At 37.3% G+C, this 18,874-nt stretch overlaps 1 protein-coding gene across 16 annotated transcripts in view; it reads right to left on the bottom strand.

The window, feature by feature from the left end:
* The window catches only part of ZMYM2 (zinc finger MYM-type containing 2), a 117,421-nt gene that overhangs the window by 37,865 nt on the left and 60,682 nt on the right, over positions 1-18,874 (bottom strand). For 15 of the 16 annotated variants that reach the window (XR_013926348.1, XM_080377224.1, XM_080377221.1 and 12 more), the window contains 3 exons: positions 18,532-18,744; positions 5,773-5,923; positions 5,016-5,131 (listed from right to left, as the gene is read on the bottom strand). Coding sequence is in view for 15 of the 16 variants with exons in the window: in XM_080377224.1 (XP_080233350.1) it covers positions 5,016-5,131; positions 5,773-5,923; positions 18,532-18,744 (480 nt within the window). In the remaining variant the exon portion in view is untranslated. The remainder of the gene's footprint in view (positions 1-5,015; positions 5,132-5,772; positions 5,924-18,531; positions 18,745-18,874) is intronic. The other variant, XM_080377226.1, reaches the window with a different exon arrangement.

Below are 18,874 nucleotides of genomic sequence, written 5' to 3'. Positions count from 1 at the left end.
CAAGACAAAATCTGAATCACTAGTGATCACAGTCACTTCAAGAATCTAGAGGACAAATTTCTTACATTCGCCATCTCAACAAACTTTCCCACATCATTTGCAACAAGACAAATATATTTAAAGACAAGTACTCTTCAGACAAGATTTGTTACTGCCTCTCCAACTCGTAACAGTGAAAATGTACAACACTCCTGTTACAGGATACTTTTCTTCAGACTCTCATGTTACTAAGGGTTCACCTACACTAAAGAAAAAAAAAGTGTTGTGATAGCATTGATTACTCACACAAACCCTCACGTAAGTGGGCCGGTACAGCTAAGTGCTAGCTAGCAGTGCAGAGTACCATTTTATGCAGATGCACCAATTCTGTACCAGGGGGTTGCAGATATTAAGCAGGCATGCACATTTCCCAATCACAGACAGGACCCGAGAACAAAATGCCATATACAGCAGAAAAGATGCCACCTTTATCCCAACAGTCCATTGTCCCATAATAACTTTAGCACAGTCTGATGCCCACATACAGTATTGCCATATTTTTCCCACGATAACCAGCAAATGTCCCTGTGGTTGAGAGAGGTTTGCTAGACTCTGGCTGCTCTAAACAGGCAGCTGAAAACTTGTACTAACAGGGGAGCCACAAAGACATTTTAAGTTCAAGGTCCAACCTGACTTTTGCAAGGTTCTTCCCAGAGCAAGCACCATGCTCAGCACGTGCTGCCATGTGGGTTATGAAAGCACAATGTGAGTCCTAGGAGTTCTGGCTGAAAACAAGAAGAAATCAAGAAGCAAGTATACCCACCGCCCCCAGTTCAGGAATGATTAAAGAACTAGCAGATGTGACAATTTGTACAAAACACTGAAGACAGAGGGAGGAACAAAGACTAAATGCATCAAATGCTCATCAACTGAGGAGCAACCATATTTTTTGACGTCTGTAACCACCTTTAAATACGGGATGAAAACAGCCTATTGTGAGGGCTAGAAGTTAAAAGCTACATGTGTTTTTTTGTTGTTTTCTGATATATGACACTGTTGGCTGCTTTTATTTCTTTTCCCAACTGTTTGCTGTGGTAGCATTTCAGCCCTCAGTAGTTTGGGGGGTAGTAACTGAACAATAACTAAAGCTAGTGATGAGAAAACAACAGGACTTGAGACTGTTTAAAACTTGTTTTAAAGATTATTTACATCTAAAGTAGACCCAGAAAATCTCAACAATTAAGCATTACTATTTCTAAAACAAAACCATTTTATCATAAACTCCTAAGTTCAACTAAGTATTTTCCCACAGAAATTAGTAAAGAACCGAATTCATATTACTGAAATCTCTAAACCAAGTAAAAGATGGCTGTAAAACCGAGTTAATCACAAGATGATTCTGTATACCTCCTTAAAGTTCCATTATACTGCTTACAATTCAGAACTGCTTCTGTATAGTATTTTAATGAGTCAAAATGACATGCACACTATTTTCATCATCTTACTTTGCCTCTAACTTACAAGGTGCTTAAAGAGTATCTCTAGGAATTATTTGGGAGCATTATTACACACAGTAACGCAGCAAGAACATCATAAATTCATAAAAATATTTCACAGGTCACCCCACACAGCAAGGTTTTATCGATGTTGTGCTTTATCAAAAATATCTGTGAAATATATGTATATGTGTGTGTGTGTACATGTGTCTTTTGTGTATCTTAAATTCAATCAAAAACCAGTTGTTTAATCTGACTTTTTGAGTCTGCCCTGAACAAGAGCATGGGAAGTGCCAAGCAAAGGGAAAAATTGTAAAGCCCTTTTCAGCCTTTAATACAACCACCTCAAACTGCTCTCGGCTGCCAAATTACTAATGAAGAGTAGGCAGGCACAGCCTAGGACTCGGCTGAGAAAGCCAGTGTAGCAGCACGGCTTCTGGCCTGCCCCTGTCCCCACAGCACAAGCCACTGAGGGGCTATCCTTGCTCACAGCAACACAAAATCAAATTGTGGAAACATTTCTGTACATAAATGTATACGTGGGTAGTAGGTAACCAGTCTGGTTTGGTTTTTTCTAGTTGAGAAAAAATAACTTTGAAAGAATAAAGTAATTCTTAGCGTAAAAAGAGAAGCAACTACATACAAGGTATCTTTTACACGTGGTGATCCACTATGACTGTTCCACAGGCAAAATCAAGGGCACTAAATTAAGCAGGGAAGGAACCAAACACTCCCCTAATGCGCTCACACACAGAGACCACCTTCCAGCCTCAGCGTGGGAGCCTCCATTATTTTTATTATGATCAAATTTGGAAAAGTATTTCTGTGACAAGAACGACAAGCTTCCTCCATGCTCCCTGCTGCAAGATACTCCTTTTTTAAAATACATGTATGTGTGTGTGCAAGAAAGATAGAAGGTATGTAACAAAGAACACTTACAGACACCATAATGATGGTGAAAGATAACACAATATTAGTGAATAACTAGAGTGAGTAACTTGCTAAAACCTGCTGTATTTAAAATTCTTACACATATTGGTCCTACAACACTCTAGATACACCCATAAATTGAAGGGGGATGGGGATCAAATCTTTAGCACACGTTATCTGAAAAATTTTGCAAAGACTTGTGTTTTGCAAGATAGCTTGACTTTTAAGACATTTACACAGTTGCCAACTTTGGGAAGACACTCATAGTACAGCCTCCATGTTTACAATAAACAAGTGAGCAGTTTATTTTTCCTTAAGAGACAAGTTCAGAGCAAGATCTTCAACTAACCCAGTAAAGGTACTGATGCTGGCTTAAAACAATACAACTTTGGAACAGTTCTGTCCTTAACTCTGCTGTATCATCCCCCAATACAAAGCATGAAAGACGACAAGATACAGTCACACTATTCTACCACCAACTACCAAAGAAAAACCACATCAAGCAGGCTACTCTCCCTATTTTACCCTTCTTTCTTACAAGGATGAATGCTCTTGCAAGCTGTCCACACAAAGGAGAATATAGGTATGGATGCAAGTTGCACAACAAGCAGTTCAACTGAATCTTTCAAACGTTTTAGTACGTTAAAACAACAGTTAGCTAGAAACACAAAAGGTTTTTCCTAAGATAAAATGACAATCAACCCTAAAGTACTGTGAACAAATTGGGAATTTAAACATTCCAACTCATTTGTAAACCAAAAGGACTAAAATTTTTGCAGAAGGGAGAGACAGACCTAAAATAGCAGTTACTCGGTTCTGAGAAGGTAATCCCTAACAAAAAGAATTGTCATTCATAACATATGGGAAGAACAGGCACAGAAAGAAAAAAGGATTAATATAATGCCATAAAATTAAAACAAAAGTTATCTGCATTAGTAAACAGTGAAAAATATGGAGCACCACAGCAAATCAGCCACTCCTCAAAAGACCATTACAGAAAGCATTGCAATTGACCAAATGGATTAAACCATTTTCTCAATTTAGGTTCAATCTCTTAACATGTCACTTAAGATATAAAAAAAAGCCTCAAGGAAACACTTACAGTCCAATGCTCACATTGTGGTATACTGTCCTTTCCACCTAAATACTAAATGAACGGAACAAAGAAGCTGTTGTCATACAATCAATTCTTATCTAATGGTTAATACATTTTATTCTTCTAGACAGTGAATATATGAAAACTATCAAAAGTTAGAATCTGGTAGAATCGTTTGAGCAAACTAAGCAAGCAAGCGACCACCCATCCATTCCTGGTCTTTAGTGAGAACTCACAGACTGTATGGCTGCTCTAATTAAACTCCACTACAACACGGAAGAGACAGATCTACATGTAGCACTGAAACCGCAACAGAAGCATCAGGAAGGTCTCAGTAAGATCAGAAATCCATGATCGGCACCAACTGATCTAGCAGTTATATTCAAAAGTGTTGCTTATCTGCAAATCCAAGAAGAGCCAGGCTGTATTTGTCACTCATTAGCTTTATTTTTCTCACTCAAGTAACAGAAAGGTTTTGTTCTGAGAGTTCTCAGGGCTGCAATCAATACTAAAACCACGTGGAATAAAATAAACGCTGAATGAGTTTGCAAGAAGTATTACAGATTTTTCATTACATACCAACAATCTCCATCCATTTTATAATCAGATGCACTGACAGACATCTAGTCAATTACTTAGGATGGAAACAGGGAACAGGGCTACATGCTGGACATCCTATCCAGAGTATATTAAAAAGAAGTGATTAAGAGATTGCTTTGCTTTCCAGTTAAGAGAAAACAGTGAAGTTTAATGACAAATGGGAAAACCCTGTGTGGGTGTAACTGTTCCTCAACAACACGTGAGGTAATCACCAATTACATAGTGCACATCTGGGAAAACTGTTTTTACATACAAAAACTGAAACATTTTCTTTAAAAATGTTCTTTGAGCACCTAATCACTGTAACACATTTTACATATGTTTTAACCTTAAGTCATATTAAAAATATGACATCTTCAAGAAGCATAGTAGCCTCCTCCACTGTGCCTATCATCAGGCTTACAATGCTCTGGTTTCTGGATGTACTTTAAAGGGCTAGCTTCACCCACAAATGTTCTAATAGCTTAGGCTGTAACTTCTTATTTTGGAGACAGTCACTATTCCGCACGACACACCTTTGTTAGTATAATGTTCAACATGAGAATGTTGTTATTGTGTTTAGTGTAGAAGAGATTGAATTTGTTCATTTTCAATGCAAATCAGCAAGGCTCATCTCCATAAAGAGGCAGGGGAGGTAAAAATAAGATGAGCAGTGATATTGCTTTATGTTTACTTATGATATCAAGGAGAAATGGACTGTTATTATCCAATTTTATAAGTTTAAGACAGCAGCTAATGTTATTATTATGAAACAGTACTTTGATCAAAGAAAACTGTTATAAGCCAGAAGCATTTATGTTAATTGTAGCTCATAGACATGTATATACAAACAAGTTAGTTTAATATTCAAATACTTAACACAAACACAGGTACACAAATATTTAGGGAGGAAAAGATTTAACACAACAGCTAACCTGAAATTTAGCTACACAACTGGAACTGCAAAAGTTGTACAGTTTTCCATCAGGCATTGTGGCTTGATATTGAGGTAAAGAGTTTCGATTACAAAAGTGGCAAATAATTCCCATACCTAAAAGAAAAATGTAGTTTACAAACAAAATAAACACAAAATAGTAGTAAAAAAAAAGGGGGGGGGGAATATGAAATTGCACCTTCATCTATAAAATTCACTAGAGCATGTTCAACTTCGAGTTTGTTGAACTGATCTATGCCTGCTTTGCATATTGAAGAACACATGTTTTGAGTTATTTACCAGATCCTTTCACCCAGATTAAAAATTTTACCTAGAGAATATCATATACATTGTAACTACCTCTATCCTCGCACAATTTTTGCTTGAGGAGATAAAATGGGGCAGATTTGGAGCACAGACAAGAGAATATTAATCCATATGCATGAAAATTGCACTACCATTCTGTGACACATCACAGCACATTATGTCTCAATATTTTTTCCTAGGGTGCCTTAAGACAGTTCGAAAACTGCTTCTGACATCAAGCAAAAAAGCCAGTGGTTAAAGTGATGCCCTACGGGTCCATTTACTAGTGCTGAATATAAGATGATTATTTTTTTTTTAAGTAAGTTTAAAAACCCTATGAAGTGACACCTGCATAGATGAATTCTAAAACAAAACCACCCCTCCCCCAGTGTTCAAACTTCAAAAAAGTCTACTCTTGTTTATGATGAAAAGCCATCATCCTTTTCACTTACTTTGTGATTTTGCATATTTTGATTTGTGTGTGTTCATGCATACAGTTGAGCAGTATGGCTCCATATATCCATTAGGTCCTATGCACTGAGTCATGTCAAAAAACCTGCACTGAGCTCTGCAGCCAGTGCAAGATGTTAATTTGCCATATTTCTAAAACATAAAACAAAGCAAAACAATGCATTAGTTAAAACTATGTTTGGCTTTTGGTTTTAAATTATGGCGTAACGAACACAGAGGAAGATGTGATTATTTACTTCTGCAATTTGCTCCCCCAACAGAAACTTCCTACACCTCCCTCCCTCCCCAACTAACCTTCATGATCATCTTCTGAAGAGTATTCAGCACTATGGTGGGGTCTCTTACTCCTGAGAGGAAGCTGGCTAAACCTGAACTTCCACGTAAAGACAAAAAACAAATACACACACCCCCAAAAAAATACCCAGCCAACCAACCAAACAGAAAACCCATACCAAACCGCCATCTGCAAACTCTGAACTGTGGTACGAGTATACAGCGAGTTGTGCTGAGCTGCAGAGTTTGAAACAAGTCTGCCTCTTTCCTCGTTGATGGGACAATGGTTGTAAGAAACGAAACAGGGAATCTGGCACAGCAAAGCTGAAGAATAAATAGCAGTGCTAAACTTTTTTAAAAAAGGGTACTCTCTAAATGATATCATCTTTAATATTATCAAGTATGAGTTAGACATAGCAGTTTCTTGCTAACAGCACTGTTGGGAGAACCTCTAACTTCTCAACTCTCCTAGTTCCAGTCCTCCAGGCAGGAGGAACGCTGAAGAGTTCCTATGCTCCTCATCAGATCCAATGAGGAACTGTGATTCCATGAACCCAGTAACACACTCAGTTTTGACATCTCTCAATACAGCTGTCAGTCAACCAACAGTTCTCCACAGGAGGGAACAAGTGTTCTATAAAAAGCACAGAAAAGCTGCATCAAACAAATACCAATACCACAGTCGACACACAAAATCAATAGCTCAGATTTCCTATTTGTATTACATACTTCAGTGTTAAGGAAGTATATCATGCACCACAAAGCAAGGGGGGGTGTGGATAAAAATAAAAATGCCTATGTGCCTTCCCTGTCCATAGAAATAGTATCATGGTTTTGACAGTGATCACACAGAATTCCTCATTTGAACAGTGATGAGTGTCCTGTCAGACAGACTCTCCTCCTATGGAGTATTAAAAAATAACCTGTTGAGACTTAGGCACTTAAGATTTCTTCCCTTCTGTTGAGGAATGATTTTGGCACTACCTCTCCTTCTTTCCCTTTTCTCAAGGGCTGCAAGAAGAAAGAAAGTTAAAGCGTGTTTCATAGGTGCTTTACTTTGTTCAGAGTAACAGAAGCTTCAGTGGTTATCTTTGCTCTTCCTATTTTTAGCCACTTACATTTCAGAACCAGCTACACCCACAGTCTTACAGCCAGCCAGAGAAGAAACTTAGGGTTCTATAACATGGATCTTCCTCCCTATATTAAAAACATGTATATAAAAACATAGAAATACACATGTCCCTGCCACAAATTGGGTGTAGCACCTTACAGAGACCAGCAAAATTTGAAAATACCACACAACTTCACAATTTTCACATGGTGCTTTGAGGAAACCTTTTCTGTGGAGTTCCTCCAAAAAGGAGTATCTGGCAACTTAACAAGCTCCTACCTAGAGGAAGGCATTGTATACAACTCCAAGATCCTTCCTTCCCACCTTACTTCATTTTTTATGTTTGCCTTTAAAAATGTTACCCCCAGCACCTAACAATCCTCCTAATCAGCCACAATATTGACAAAATTCACGCTAAGTTCCAGGACCAAAACGCAGCAATTACACTGTTCTATGACCTGGAGCTATTCTACCACTAAACATTCATCTCCTCTGTCAGGCTAACAGACAAAAGCAGAAACCAAGATTACTTCAAATTATATTACCAGTGAGAATACAGAAGCTCACAATTTACAAAGGACTTGACTTCTTGGAACAAGCTCAATGGACAACAAACACCAAAAAATCTCTGTGCACAAATAGCCCTAGTACCTCTAGAATAAACCAAATGTAAATCTAGAAGCCCTGATGCAAATATGCTGACAAACAGCTTAACAAAGAGCATTCAGGGATAAAATCAAAAACAATACACAGGTAAGTGAAGCTTTCACAAGCTCTATGTCTAGAAGAAAAAGCAAACCGAGGCCATGATGACTTTGAGAGACTGCAAGATGAAAATACAGGCTAGAAGAGATTAATTAATAATACGCTGATCAGAACATAATTGGAAAAGATTCACTGTGTCAACAGACTACATGTTTTGAAAAAAATCCCTTGAAAGCAGGAACAGCTTTTGCTAACCAGCATCTCAAGTATCTCATTATTTAACTGATGGCCAGAAAGGACCATGCACACAAAGTACAGCACAGAAGCACGCTCATCACTTCTGAATTTCAAATATCCTTACAATACTGGACTCGTTCACCAATTTCACCCTAGATCTTTCAGACTTACAAGCAACACGAAGAACCTTTATTAACATCTAGTAATAATCTAGCAAACTTAGACCTAAGTTATCAAGACTACAAAGAACATGAATTTCAAAAAAAAACATCATCAAGGATGCAGAAGATTCTGTGGATAGAAACAAAAGCAACAGCAAAGTTCTCACTTTACTCTTGTTACAGCAACTGACAAGTTTGAGCATTTCTGCATTATTACAAGTTGCACAAATGAAGGAGCTAGGATGCCAGTGAATGAAAAGCCAACAAATTAGAAGGCCCAAAACCTCTTCAAACTTATTACTGCTCCCAAAACCTCATAATCATTATCTTCAAGCTGAACTGTCTTCCTGCATTTTTATTACTCTTGCCAGCCCTCCCCAATCTTACAAGTTTGAATATTAAAGCCATTCAAAAAATGAGTACAAGACTATTTTAAAAAAAAGATTAGTCCATACCTGAAAGTCTTCATCAATCAGCATCATACAGGTGTCTCAAATATTTATTTTTTTAATAGTCTAACTCAAAGGCTTCCTCCATTGACAACATCAGAGAACTTTGTACTGTACCATTCCGTATGTTTTTAGATAGCCACAATGCAAACCAAGAATTTTCTCTTGTTCTAAAGTGTCAAATTTCCAGATGAATCTCTCTCTTCTCAAGATTCTCGGGTAACTTACATTTCTACTCTCACATTCATCACAACATGTTATCTTTCATCTCTAAGAATCTGCAGTATTAATTTCATTCCGTAGAAAAACTAACATTTGAGAATCCTTTCCCTAGAACCTTCTAGCTGCAATAAACAAAACTGAAGAGTCACTAAAACTAAGGAGAAATACAGTAATACATGGGGTCAAAGAGCATTCTTATGAGGCAGAGGGGGGTTGGCCTGGAAACAAGATGGTTTATAAGAGGGTAAGGACAGAACCAAAAATGGTGCAACACAAGGCACTATGGATCGATTGTTCATTGCCTTTTCTAGTATTGACAGCTATGGGAAATCACATGATTATCAACAGAAGACATTTCAAAAGAAGGAACAGGAGGCAGCTCTTCACATAACAGAGCAGGTCAGCAGAACTTCTTACCAAAGAGCATCATGGATGGAAAAAACGCTTCTATGTGTTCACAAGGAGATTGGGCAAGCACTTTTAAAGAGATTTGCTAAACGTAGCATACAGGAACACTGTAAAGTTCAAGACATCTCATAATCTTTACAGACTCTTAAGCTAAAAGAATGCTCAGGGGGAAATATCTTAAGTACCTGCCCTGTTGTTACTCTGCCCTGCATGCCCACTGACTTACACCGCAGGAGTCTCAAACTCTGCTTGGAACCAGATCAGCTGAGGCATGTTCTTACTACAGAAACCCTCAAGGAAAAGCAGGTGTTCAGAAAAGAAATTAAGGAAAACATAAAGATCTATCGACATTGTTGGTATTTCATGGCAGGAGACAAAAGAAAAGAACTTCACTGGTAGAGATAAGCAAAACAGAGAGTACCAAAATCTCCTTTCTGGTTAAGTAAAAAGGGAACAACAACAACAAAAAACACCCCTACAAACAAAACTTCCTGACTCTTTTAAAAATCACTGCTTCATTCTTCATTTTGGAGGTACAGAATCACAGAATCATGTAGACTGGAGGGAACCTTCCAGAAGTCAAGTGCAACCTCCTGCTCAAAGCAGGTCCAGACCTGGCTGCTCAGGATCTTCTCCGGTCAAATCTAGGCATCTCCAAGGATGAGCATTCCAAAACCTCTCTGGAGGATTTCACTGCCCTCGCAGAAAAAAAAAAAAATCCTTCTAATTAAATCAAGTTTCTCCTTGTTTTCAAGTCGTGTCTGTTGCCTCTCCTCCTTCCACTGTGCACCTCTTCTAAGAAGAGTCCAACTTTGCCCTCTCTATACCCTCCTCCCATCAGATAACTAATCCCCCTTTAGCCTTTTCAAGGTTGAACAAAGGTCTCCCAAGCCTGTCCTCCTATGTCATGTGCTCCTGCTCTCTAAACATCTTGGTAGCTCTCCAATGAATTCCATCAGTATGTCAACACAGAATCAATATGTCATCCCACAGAATCCAAAAGAGGACTCAGTGTTCCAGATGCAGCTTCCTAAGTGCAGAAGGATGGCGGGGGACAGGGCATGGAAATCACTTCCCTTGACCTGCTGGCTATACTCACTAATATATCAATAGGTTGCCCAGAGAGGCTGTGGAGTCCCCATCCTTAGAGATATTCAAAACTTTGATCAACACAGTCCTAGACAATCCATTCCAGGTGATCCTGCTTGAGCAGGAGGGCAGACAAGATGACCACCAGAGGCCCCTCCCAACCTCAAGCATTCTGCAATACAACTTAGGATGCAGTTGGCCATCTTCGTCGCAAGGGCACACTGCTAACTCCTGTTCAACTCGTCATCCACCAGGACACTCAAGTCTTTTTCTCCAAAACTGCTTTCTTGCCATTATCTTCCATTTCAGATTAAGTACTGTCTTCATCTTGTCCTCCCCATGATACTTCAATAGCAGGGAAAAGTGATTATAAACAACCTACACATTGAAACTAATCTCAGTTCCAAGGTTCCTTCAAAAACAGAATTAACTCAGAATGAAGCCACAAGAGAAAGTACCAGGCATTTTCCTTCTATGCACCATTTGCGGGAAATTCAAGTTTACAGTGTCCTATGAAAATACATGCATTAAGGACTGCAATTTTAAGGGAAAATTTAAGTAAGAACACTGCTATCAAATTAGTAAAGAAAACTATATCAATTTCTAAGTACAAAAAAAAGAAAAAAGTTAATGCAAAGGCAAAATTTGCACCTAGATTCTGCACTGAGATGACCTAATTTTAGCTAGATCATATTGCATATTTGACCTCTTCCAAAACATAAAGTCTAAGGTAAATGCATTAGCCTGAATATTCCTCCAGTCTTACATTAGATTCTAAACTCACTCACTCTTTCACAATTTGTTTGTATACCCTACAGTTCTAGAAATCGGGTCTACTGCATTGCAGAAATCTCATGATATATAACTGAGAAGAGATACATTATACAATGCTTCAGGAAATTTGAAAATTCTTACAAGTTAGTAGTTCTATATACATTTCAAATCTTCACAGGACAGCGTTGAACTCAAACTGGCAACTACAGAAGTGGCTATCAAGATGCAAGACAAAACAGATGAATGGGATGTATTCCAGAAATACAAGCACTGTTGCAACAGAAATCCAAATTCCTGGAAATAGAAAATTCACTTGGAGAGTTTCTGACAAAATTTTACTCTTGGCATTATCAGCAACAATCATTTTAGAAGGAATCCTGATCTTCCTTTACATCTTACCGAAAGGATCATGAAAGCTGAAGTCTAGAGCTCTTCTTGCACATACCTGACTAAGAAGATCAAGCCTCAAAATAAATATTAGACAATACTGTAACTCCATAGTATTTTAGCAGTAAGCCTCACTTCTGTTTGCAACTGACACTAATGAAAGTCTCTGTTCCTGAACCTTCTGGCTGCAGGAGTATTTCAATAAAGCTATTAGTGCCTTGAATGTAGGCATCTGTGCTACAGACTTATTTTGATTGAAAAAAGCAGTATGATCTGCTTCACATTCCTTACAAAGAATAGTGAGCAGGATGAAGACCATGCCTGCAGTGTAAGAGAGCATTCTGGCTACAATTTCTCCCATGCAAGGGCCAGTCGACATAGGACACCAGAATACCAGTTGATTGCTGCAACACTGTGTAGCAGCCCAAAGATCTGTTTCAAGCTGAAGGAAATGCTTTGCAGTTAAGCTTATGTGGTCCGTGGTAAAACAGATCAGTACATACTTCTCGATCCAGGCAAACTGCTCTCTGGTAGCTTTACAGAATAACAATTTCTGATTAGAAGTAAGATAAATACTGGAAAAGATTCTAGAAAAGAATGTTCAGGGACTGAAACACAGTCAACCTGTGTTCAAACAGAAAGGTAAAGGAGAAAGATGATGGAAATTTTCTGTAAGTAGAAAAGCAAAGATATTCACTACATGGAATTCTACAATGACAGAGATCCAAGTAAGGCAATCAAGAAAATAGCAGCAAGACTACTTCAGATTTATTTGAAATAAGGAAGGTCCGGATGGATGCAGCAGCAACACACAAGTCTAAGAAAAGAACCAGATGTCAGCAGAATCTGTAACAGCAAAGAAAGAAGAAACTTTATTATTTATTCAGTTTTTTGAAATACCGCACCCAAAGCATCTCTCCTCCAAGAATAACTGCAAAACCATAAACTCCGATCTGCACCAACAAGAGATTAAGATTTGTAACACCTCAAGAGCATTTGCCCAAGTCTTAAGAGCAAAAGCTGAAGTAATTGCTTCAAGAGATTGCCAAGAGATTTGTGTTAACATTCTATCAGCTGAACTCTGCAAAAAGCCAAATCAGTAACTTGTCCAGTAACTTTTCTCTAGCATCTCCAAATTACCAGTGTTCCCTGTTTTTGCCACTTTTGTTCCAGCTCTTAAGACACTTGCCTTCACGCCTTCAAGAAAAGCAGAGCTGAAAACTCCTGCCTCAAAAAGCAAGTTACTTTTACATTTACTGAATGTTCCTGCCATTTCTGTTTTGCCTTTTCTCCCTTTATCCTCAACCCTGTCCAATTATTCTAGGTACAGCAGTGCACGGATGTGGTTATATCCATCCTAACTCCGATGTCACATCACCTCCTTGCTTCCTCTTCCTAAGTATTTCCTGTGCTCCCAACACAGATGACACTTCACAGTTTTGACCACCATAAGCACTTGTCTTCAGAACTACAAAGCTGTTTTAACATCTCTGATGTACCTACCTCACTTTATCTTCAAAAATACAGACAAAATTACATCCTGAACACTTACTATGAATGATATCCAAGTGCCTAAGGAAGCTGATTATATAGTTTTTATTGAAAAGCAGCAAATTCTACAGTGGAAGGCAGACAGCTGAAGCAGAAATAGCAAAATAAATGGTTCCAGAAAACAGAAGTAAAAGGTAGAAGAAAAGATAGAACAGAACAGTTTCTAGAAGGACTTAATTTGCATCACAGATTCAAGAAGCTGTGGGCATAAATACCAAGAGGCCTCAAAAAAACAACCCACACCACTAAGCAGCGAGAAAGGGTAATTTATTACTTCTTGGTTGATAAAGATTCCTGTCATTTAACAACAGTAGCTTGGGTAAAAGCATCTAGTTATCTCCATTTGTGGAAGTGTACATAGTATCAGACATCAGCATTATCAAAGTGTACTTAATACTAAACTAAGTATTACCTGAAGTGAAACAGAAGTGGTTTACCGTATGAGGAAGAGATTCCACTATTAAACCACAGTCTGAACTGGCTGAAACCACAGAACTTTGAAATGACCAGATATTTTTTTAAAAATAAATGTTTTGAAAAGACAGTATTTCTAGTATTTGAATGTAAAGAGCCTGTTCAACTCACAGTTACTGGTTTTGTCACAATATTTACTCTTGAAACCAGAATTTGGAAATGAGTTTACAAAGCAGTAACAACAGCACAAAGCAGCAGATTTTGTAGTTAATGGTACTATCAAAATAAAAAGGACGGATCTGTCTCAATGGCAAGGCAGCACAGAAAAAGAACTAACACTGCATGGGGGCAAGACAAAGCTGAAAATCCTACACGATTCCACCGAAGTACTAACATGACAACACATTCTATCACAGCATACAGTGATATTTAAACCAGTAGATAACAGAGCATTTTGTGAAACTGTGCTTAGTCTCACAAAAAAGTTTGTAGTTACATTCTAAGTAAGCAATGGATCGTATGCTGCAGAACTGATACGGATTTCGTTCTATATGGTGAAAGCTCCTAAACTTCTGCACAGATAAAGCAGATGAAAGGAGTTTTAAGAAAACTTCACAAAAGCAGCTGTTTGTTAACAAGCAGAATTCAAAATAAGGAAGCACAACTACCACGGTTGGGTTTTTTCTCTATTGGTTGCAAGTGAACAGCTTACAGGGATGGCACAGCCTGGTTAGTCTTGAAGCACTTATCAAGGAAGTCAATCAAATGCACTTTTATTCAGTACTGAAAGAAAATTTTCACTGTATGAAAAAACACTGCAAGCATCCTTCCCAACTCAGAAAGTACTCATCTGGCTTGCATTCACCCCGTACTCACTTCATTCCAGACCTATTAAGCAGCCTACAAAGGAACAGTAGAGCTCCTTCCCCGCTTTTTTTTTGATAGCGCATGAAGACAACCGCTTTAAAGAAGCGCCTAAAGCAAGCAAACCCCAGGTCATAAGCTAACAAGAAGAATTTGTTACAGAAACAAAGCAAAACAAGTAAAGGAACACTTTAAGCTAGTAAAGCATTAAATACTTTTATAGCAGAATCAAGAGCACAGAATCAAGAACACAAAATCAAGCCTTCCCTGTGGACTGATCAGGCCAGTAAAGCAAAGAAGTTAAAGACTGTATTTTTAAAAGCAGACAGACTCGGCTTTGTCTTAGTAGAAAAGCTGAAAATTAAAAGGTATGGTTGGTTGCACAAGGCAAGTCACAGAATACACCAGTTCCCAAGAACAAGGTTGTCAAGCCTGTACCCAAATTCGGCAAACCAGGACACAAACATTGCAACTGCCTTGAAAAGGAAGTAGACTTAATTTTGTAGAGCTAGAAGATACACAATAGTACCAGAGGCACTGAAACAACACATGTATGTGCTTTTTGTTACTATGTCTTCATGGCAGGCATATTTGGGCCTGTTTCAATTTGTTGCTACAATAAATAGATACTATTTTTTAAATAAATCACTACAGAATTTTTTTTAATTGTTACATCCTCACTTTATATGAAATGCCTTCTCAAGCAAGTATTTCGGCATTTGCACAAATACAATTTAGCCACCTCCTTGTCAGATATGATTCTCATTCTCTTCTAACACTGTTTTTTGTTTTGTTTAATGTCATTAAGTCCCTCTTGCCCCTCTATGTATGAAGAGTTTGAATGAAACTCAGTGCAACAAGTAAAGAATTTATGATCTAGTCGTAGTAGTAGCCATTGTCTTCTTCAGGTTTAAAAAAAAAAGCAACCTTTCAATCAGGGTTTTGACATTGTATCTAAATTATCACAGTGTTTTCATTTTTGGAGGAAGAATTTTATCATTGTTTTCTCTTTTTTTAAAAAAGCTTGACTTGCACTTACATCTTCATGAATGGCTATTGTGCCATCAGAAAATTAACATGCTTTCGCATATAACCACAGTGAGCATCAGTAAGTCTTTTTTTTTTTTTTTTAGTTCTTACACATTTTATTATTTTTCATAGTTTTTTTTTAATGTGAAAGAAATGTAAGCTCTGTAATCACTTCAGTTTTAGGTAACAAAGAACAGCCATCACGTCTCAGAAAAGCAGAACACAGGATGTGGTATTCAAGATTATTTGTGTCTCAGTTTTAAAGCAGGTTCTGAAACTGGTACATGGAAAATTAAGTGCATCCACCACCTGGAAAGGTGACTGACATTTCAGAAAAAAACCACACCTGCTCCTCATCCCAGGACTCACACTAGATCTTACTCCCACCAATGGTCTAAAGCAGAGGAAAGAGACTCTTTGTAGCTGATGGATTTTTTTTTGTATTCAGTGCCCATTCCAAGAGCACAGTAATTTTTGTTACCCACAATTTTAATTTTTTAATTCCAGGAAGAAAAGATGTCCATGATAAGTTACTGAAAATTAACTGTTCAAATCAGTGTAATATTTATTAAAAAAAATAGGGATTAAGTATATAGATAGGTACAAGTAATAATCAGTTTCCATTTATTACTACTACAAATGTATAGCATATTGATAGGTGTATGACATTTACAATATAAACTGCTTAATACAAAGCTCATACCAAGAAGACCTATGTATTTTACAACTGTTCGTAAGAAAACATTTGCTAAAACTGTTAGGTGATACACAGTAATGACTTGTACAACACAATGCTGTAATCAAATGATACATCATCTTTTCCTATATTATTCATTCCATTAAGTTTATTTCAGTATGTAATAGCAACTCTTCCATGTTCTCTCCTTCACCAGTTCTCCTTCAAAAGCAAGATCTAATTAAAAAATTTCCAAGGGAACATGGTTACGACTGAACAAAGCAACCTACAATTTACCAACTGTGGCCCAGTAAGTTGTCATTTTCCAAAGTTTAAATTCCTTTTTTAAAAACAGAAATCCTTGAAAACATTCAGTTAAAAAAAAACCTTAATGCAAATGAAAGTTCAAACCTAAATAAATCCTGCTAGACAACTAAACATTCTCAAATAATTGCATCCTAAGCAACTTCAACACCTACAATACACACTAAAAAAAAAACAATTCCTTGTTTCATAGTTTGAGTTTCTCTTAGTAGCAAAAACACCCCAAAACCCCCACACTCCAGGAACATTTGAAACCTACCAATTAAGAATTACACTTAACCACCACTCCAAACTAGATGCCCATGAGCACTCCAATTAAGCTTCTCACAGACTATTACAGTTGCCCAGTACCAAATATTTCCACAAAAGAATTAAGAGCTTGCTTGAATAAAGACTTCTGTCAGAACTGAATGCACCAAAACCAATGTGTCTCAATTTTAAAGGCTGTCTTAAGGATCCTCGCAATAATGCACAATACCCAACACTACTTGTGAAGATGCCTGGTACTGCAAACTGTTCCTCCTCCCCAGATCAAACCAGAACATACAACTTGCTACCAATATCCTTCTCATTCTCAAATACATATCTAAACACAAAATACAAGAATATCTGAACAAACAGAGTACAGTCTGTAATGAGAGTTAAGTACAGATTTATCATTTGACCTCTCAAAATTCCATGTTCATGTCATAATTCCATGGGCAGTGCATGTTATACTGGTTGTGTGGGAATGTTTCAAGTTCAAAGTTAATCTCATGCCTTTTTGTTTCTTCGAGACAGTATTCAACGTTTCTTCAAGTCTTTCCATGGCTTCTGGGCATGCCTATGTTTTTAGTATCTTGGTAACCTATCCTGTCCCTTTTTCGTACAGCTGTGACAAAAGAATAATGCTTGTGTTATGTTTTCAGTTACGCTGTTTACATAAGCACTTTTCCAGACTTGCTGTTTGCACATTGCATATTGACAAGAACAGCCATCCCCAAAAGCATCAAAACTGAATGTCCGAAGAGAAAATACAAACATATATGATGCAACATTAAAGAACTTAAAAACATTCAGTACTGCACTCCTTTTTCTCTTGGATCATTGGTTTCTTAAAAATGGAAAGAGATGAAGAAAGAACCCAAAGCCATGTGCAGCACTAAGGCCACTCATATTCAAGTGTGAGCTTCAAGATCAGATAAAGAAATTTCTTGCTAGTAAAACAGTACTTTGACATTTCAAAACACTATCCCCTACAAACTCAGAGCAGAATGTATTGGGGGCGGGGAATTCCCTAAATGGCATATCCTCCCTCAAAATATAAAATATTTAGTATTTCAGAGCTATCCTATTATACCATAAATACTGTGATTAACATTTAAACCTTCCAGCCAGCACTAGGAATGTTCAGAGCTAAGCTCCTTTGTAATATGTTAAAGACATCAGCATCAGATTTATTGATTTGGAATTATTTTTAACCACAACAATTATTACTACCTTAACAACCTTAAGAATAAATATACAAAAAAGGTAAAAAAATGAAAGCACAAAATTTAACACATGAAAGGATGAAAGTAACAATAAATTCTAAAATCCTATGCTGTACAGTGAAGGAAATTAGACACAGTACAGGTAACACAGCCAACGTGTAATCAGTCAGAGCACGCTCACAGTAATGTCCAACCTGTATGCTCTGCACATTCTTGAGTGTTTTGATTGCATACAAGTGAACTTTATAGCTAAGAAAAAACATCCCTTAAGGATCAGCAAGTCTGTGTGTCAGACTTACTATTAATATACTTATGATACACCCATTAGAAAGAATTAACAGAAAGTTTAATTTATGATATTTTCATTAGTAACAAATAAATATTACTCTTACAGCAACATCAAAAAAAGCCAGTACTAAAAGGTCCAGCACTACAAGGTCCATTCCATCTAGTTTGCCCTCACTGTCAATAATTTAATTTTTACAAGTCTTTGTGATTTAAGACTTCTAGTAAGAAGTAAAACTGTGTTATGAATAACAGGATAGATTTAAGGAGTATAATGTTTATTTAAGTCATAGGTAAAGAAGTAATTACCTGCTTGTATTCACCAACGCAGTTCTGACAGCAGAATCTTTTCTGCTGACCATCAATCATAAGAATATTGTTTCCAGCTCCTTTGCTGGGCAAATACTCCCCACAATGCTCACAGCAATTCATTATTAAACCATTTGCCATCCTGTATCTATTGAAGCAATGGTCACTGCACAGCTTATGAGTCATATTTTTAAAGCTAACTTCATGACGAATCTAAAAGATAAAAATAATAAAAGTATTCTATCACCACACAAGCACAAAGTTGCCTGAAACTACCAGACAAGTCTCACATTTGAGTACAATAACTAAAACCAGATTATACTAGCTCACAATTTAAAAAAGA

Source organism: Falco punctatus (assembly GCF_963210335.1).
Source record: "Falco punctatus genome assembly, chromosome: 2".
Taxonomy (NCBI): Eukaryota; Metazoa; Chordata; class Aves; order Falconiformes; family Falconidae; genus Falco; species Falco punctatus.
This window is presented reverse-complemented; position numbering and strand designations above follow the sequence as displayed.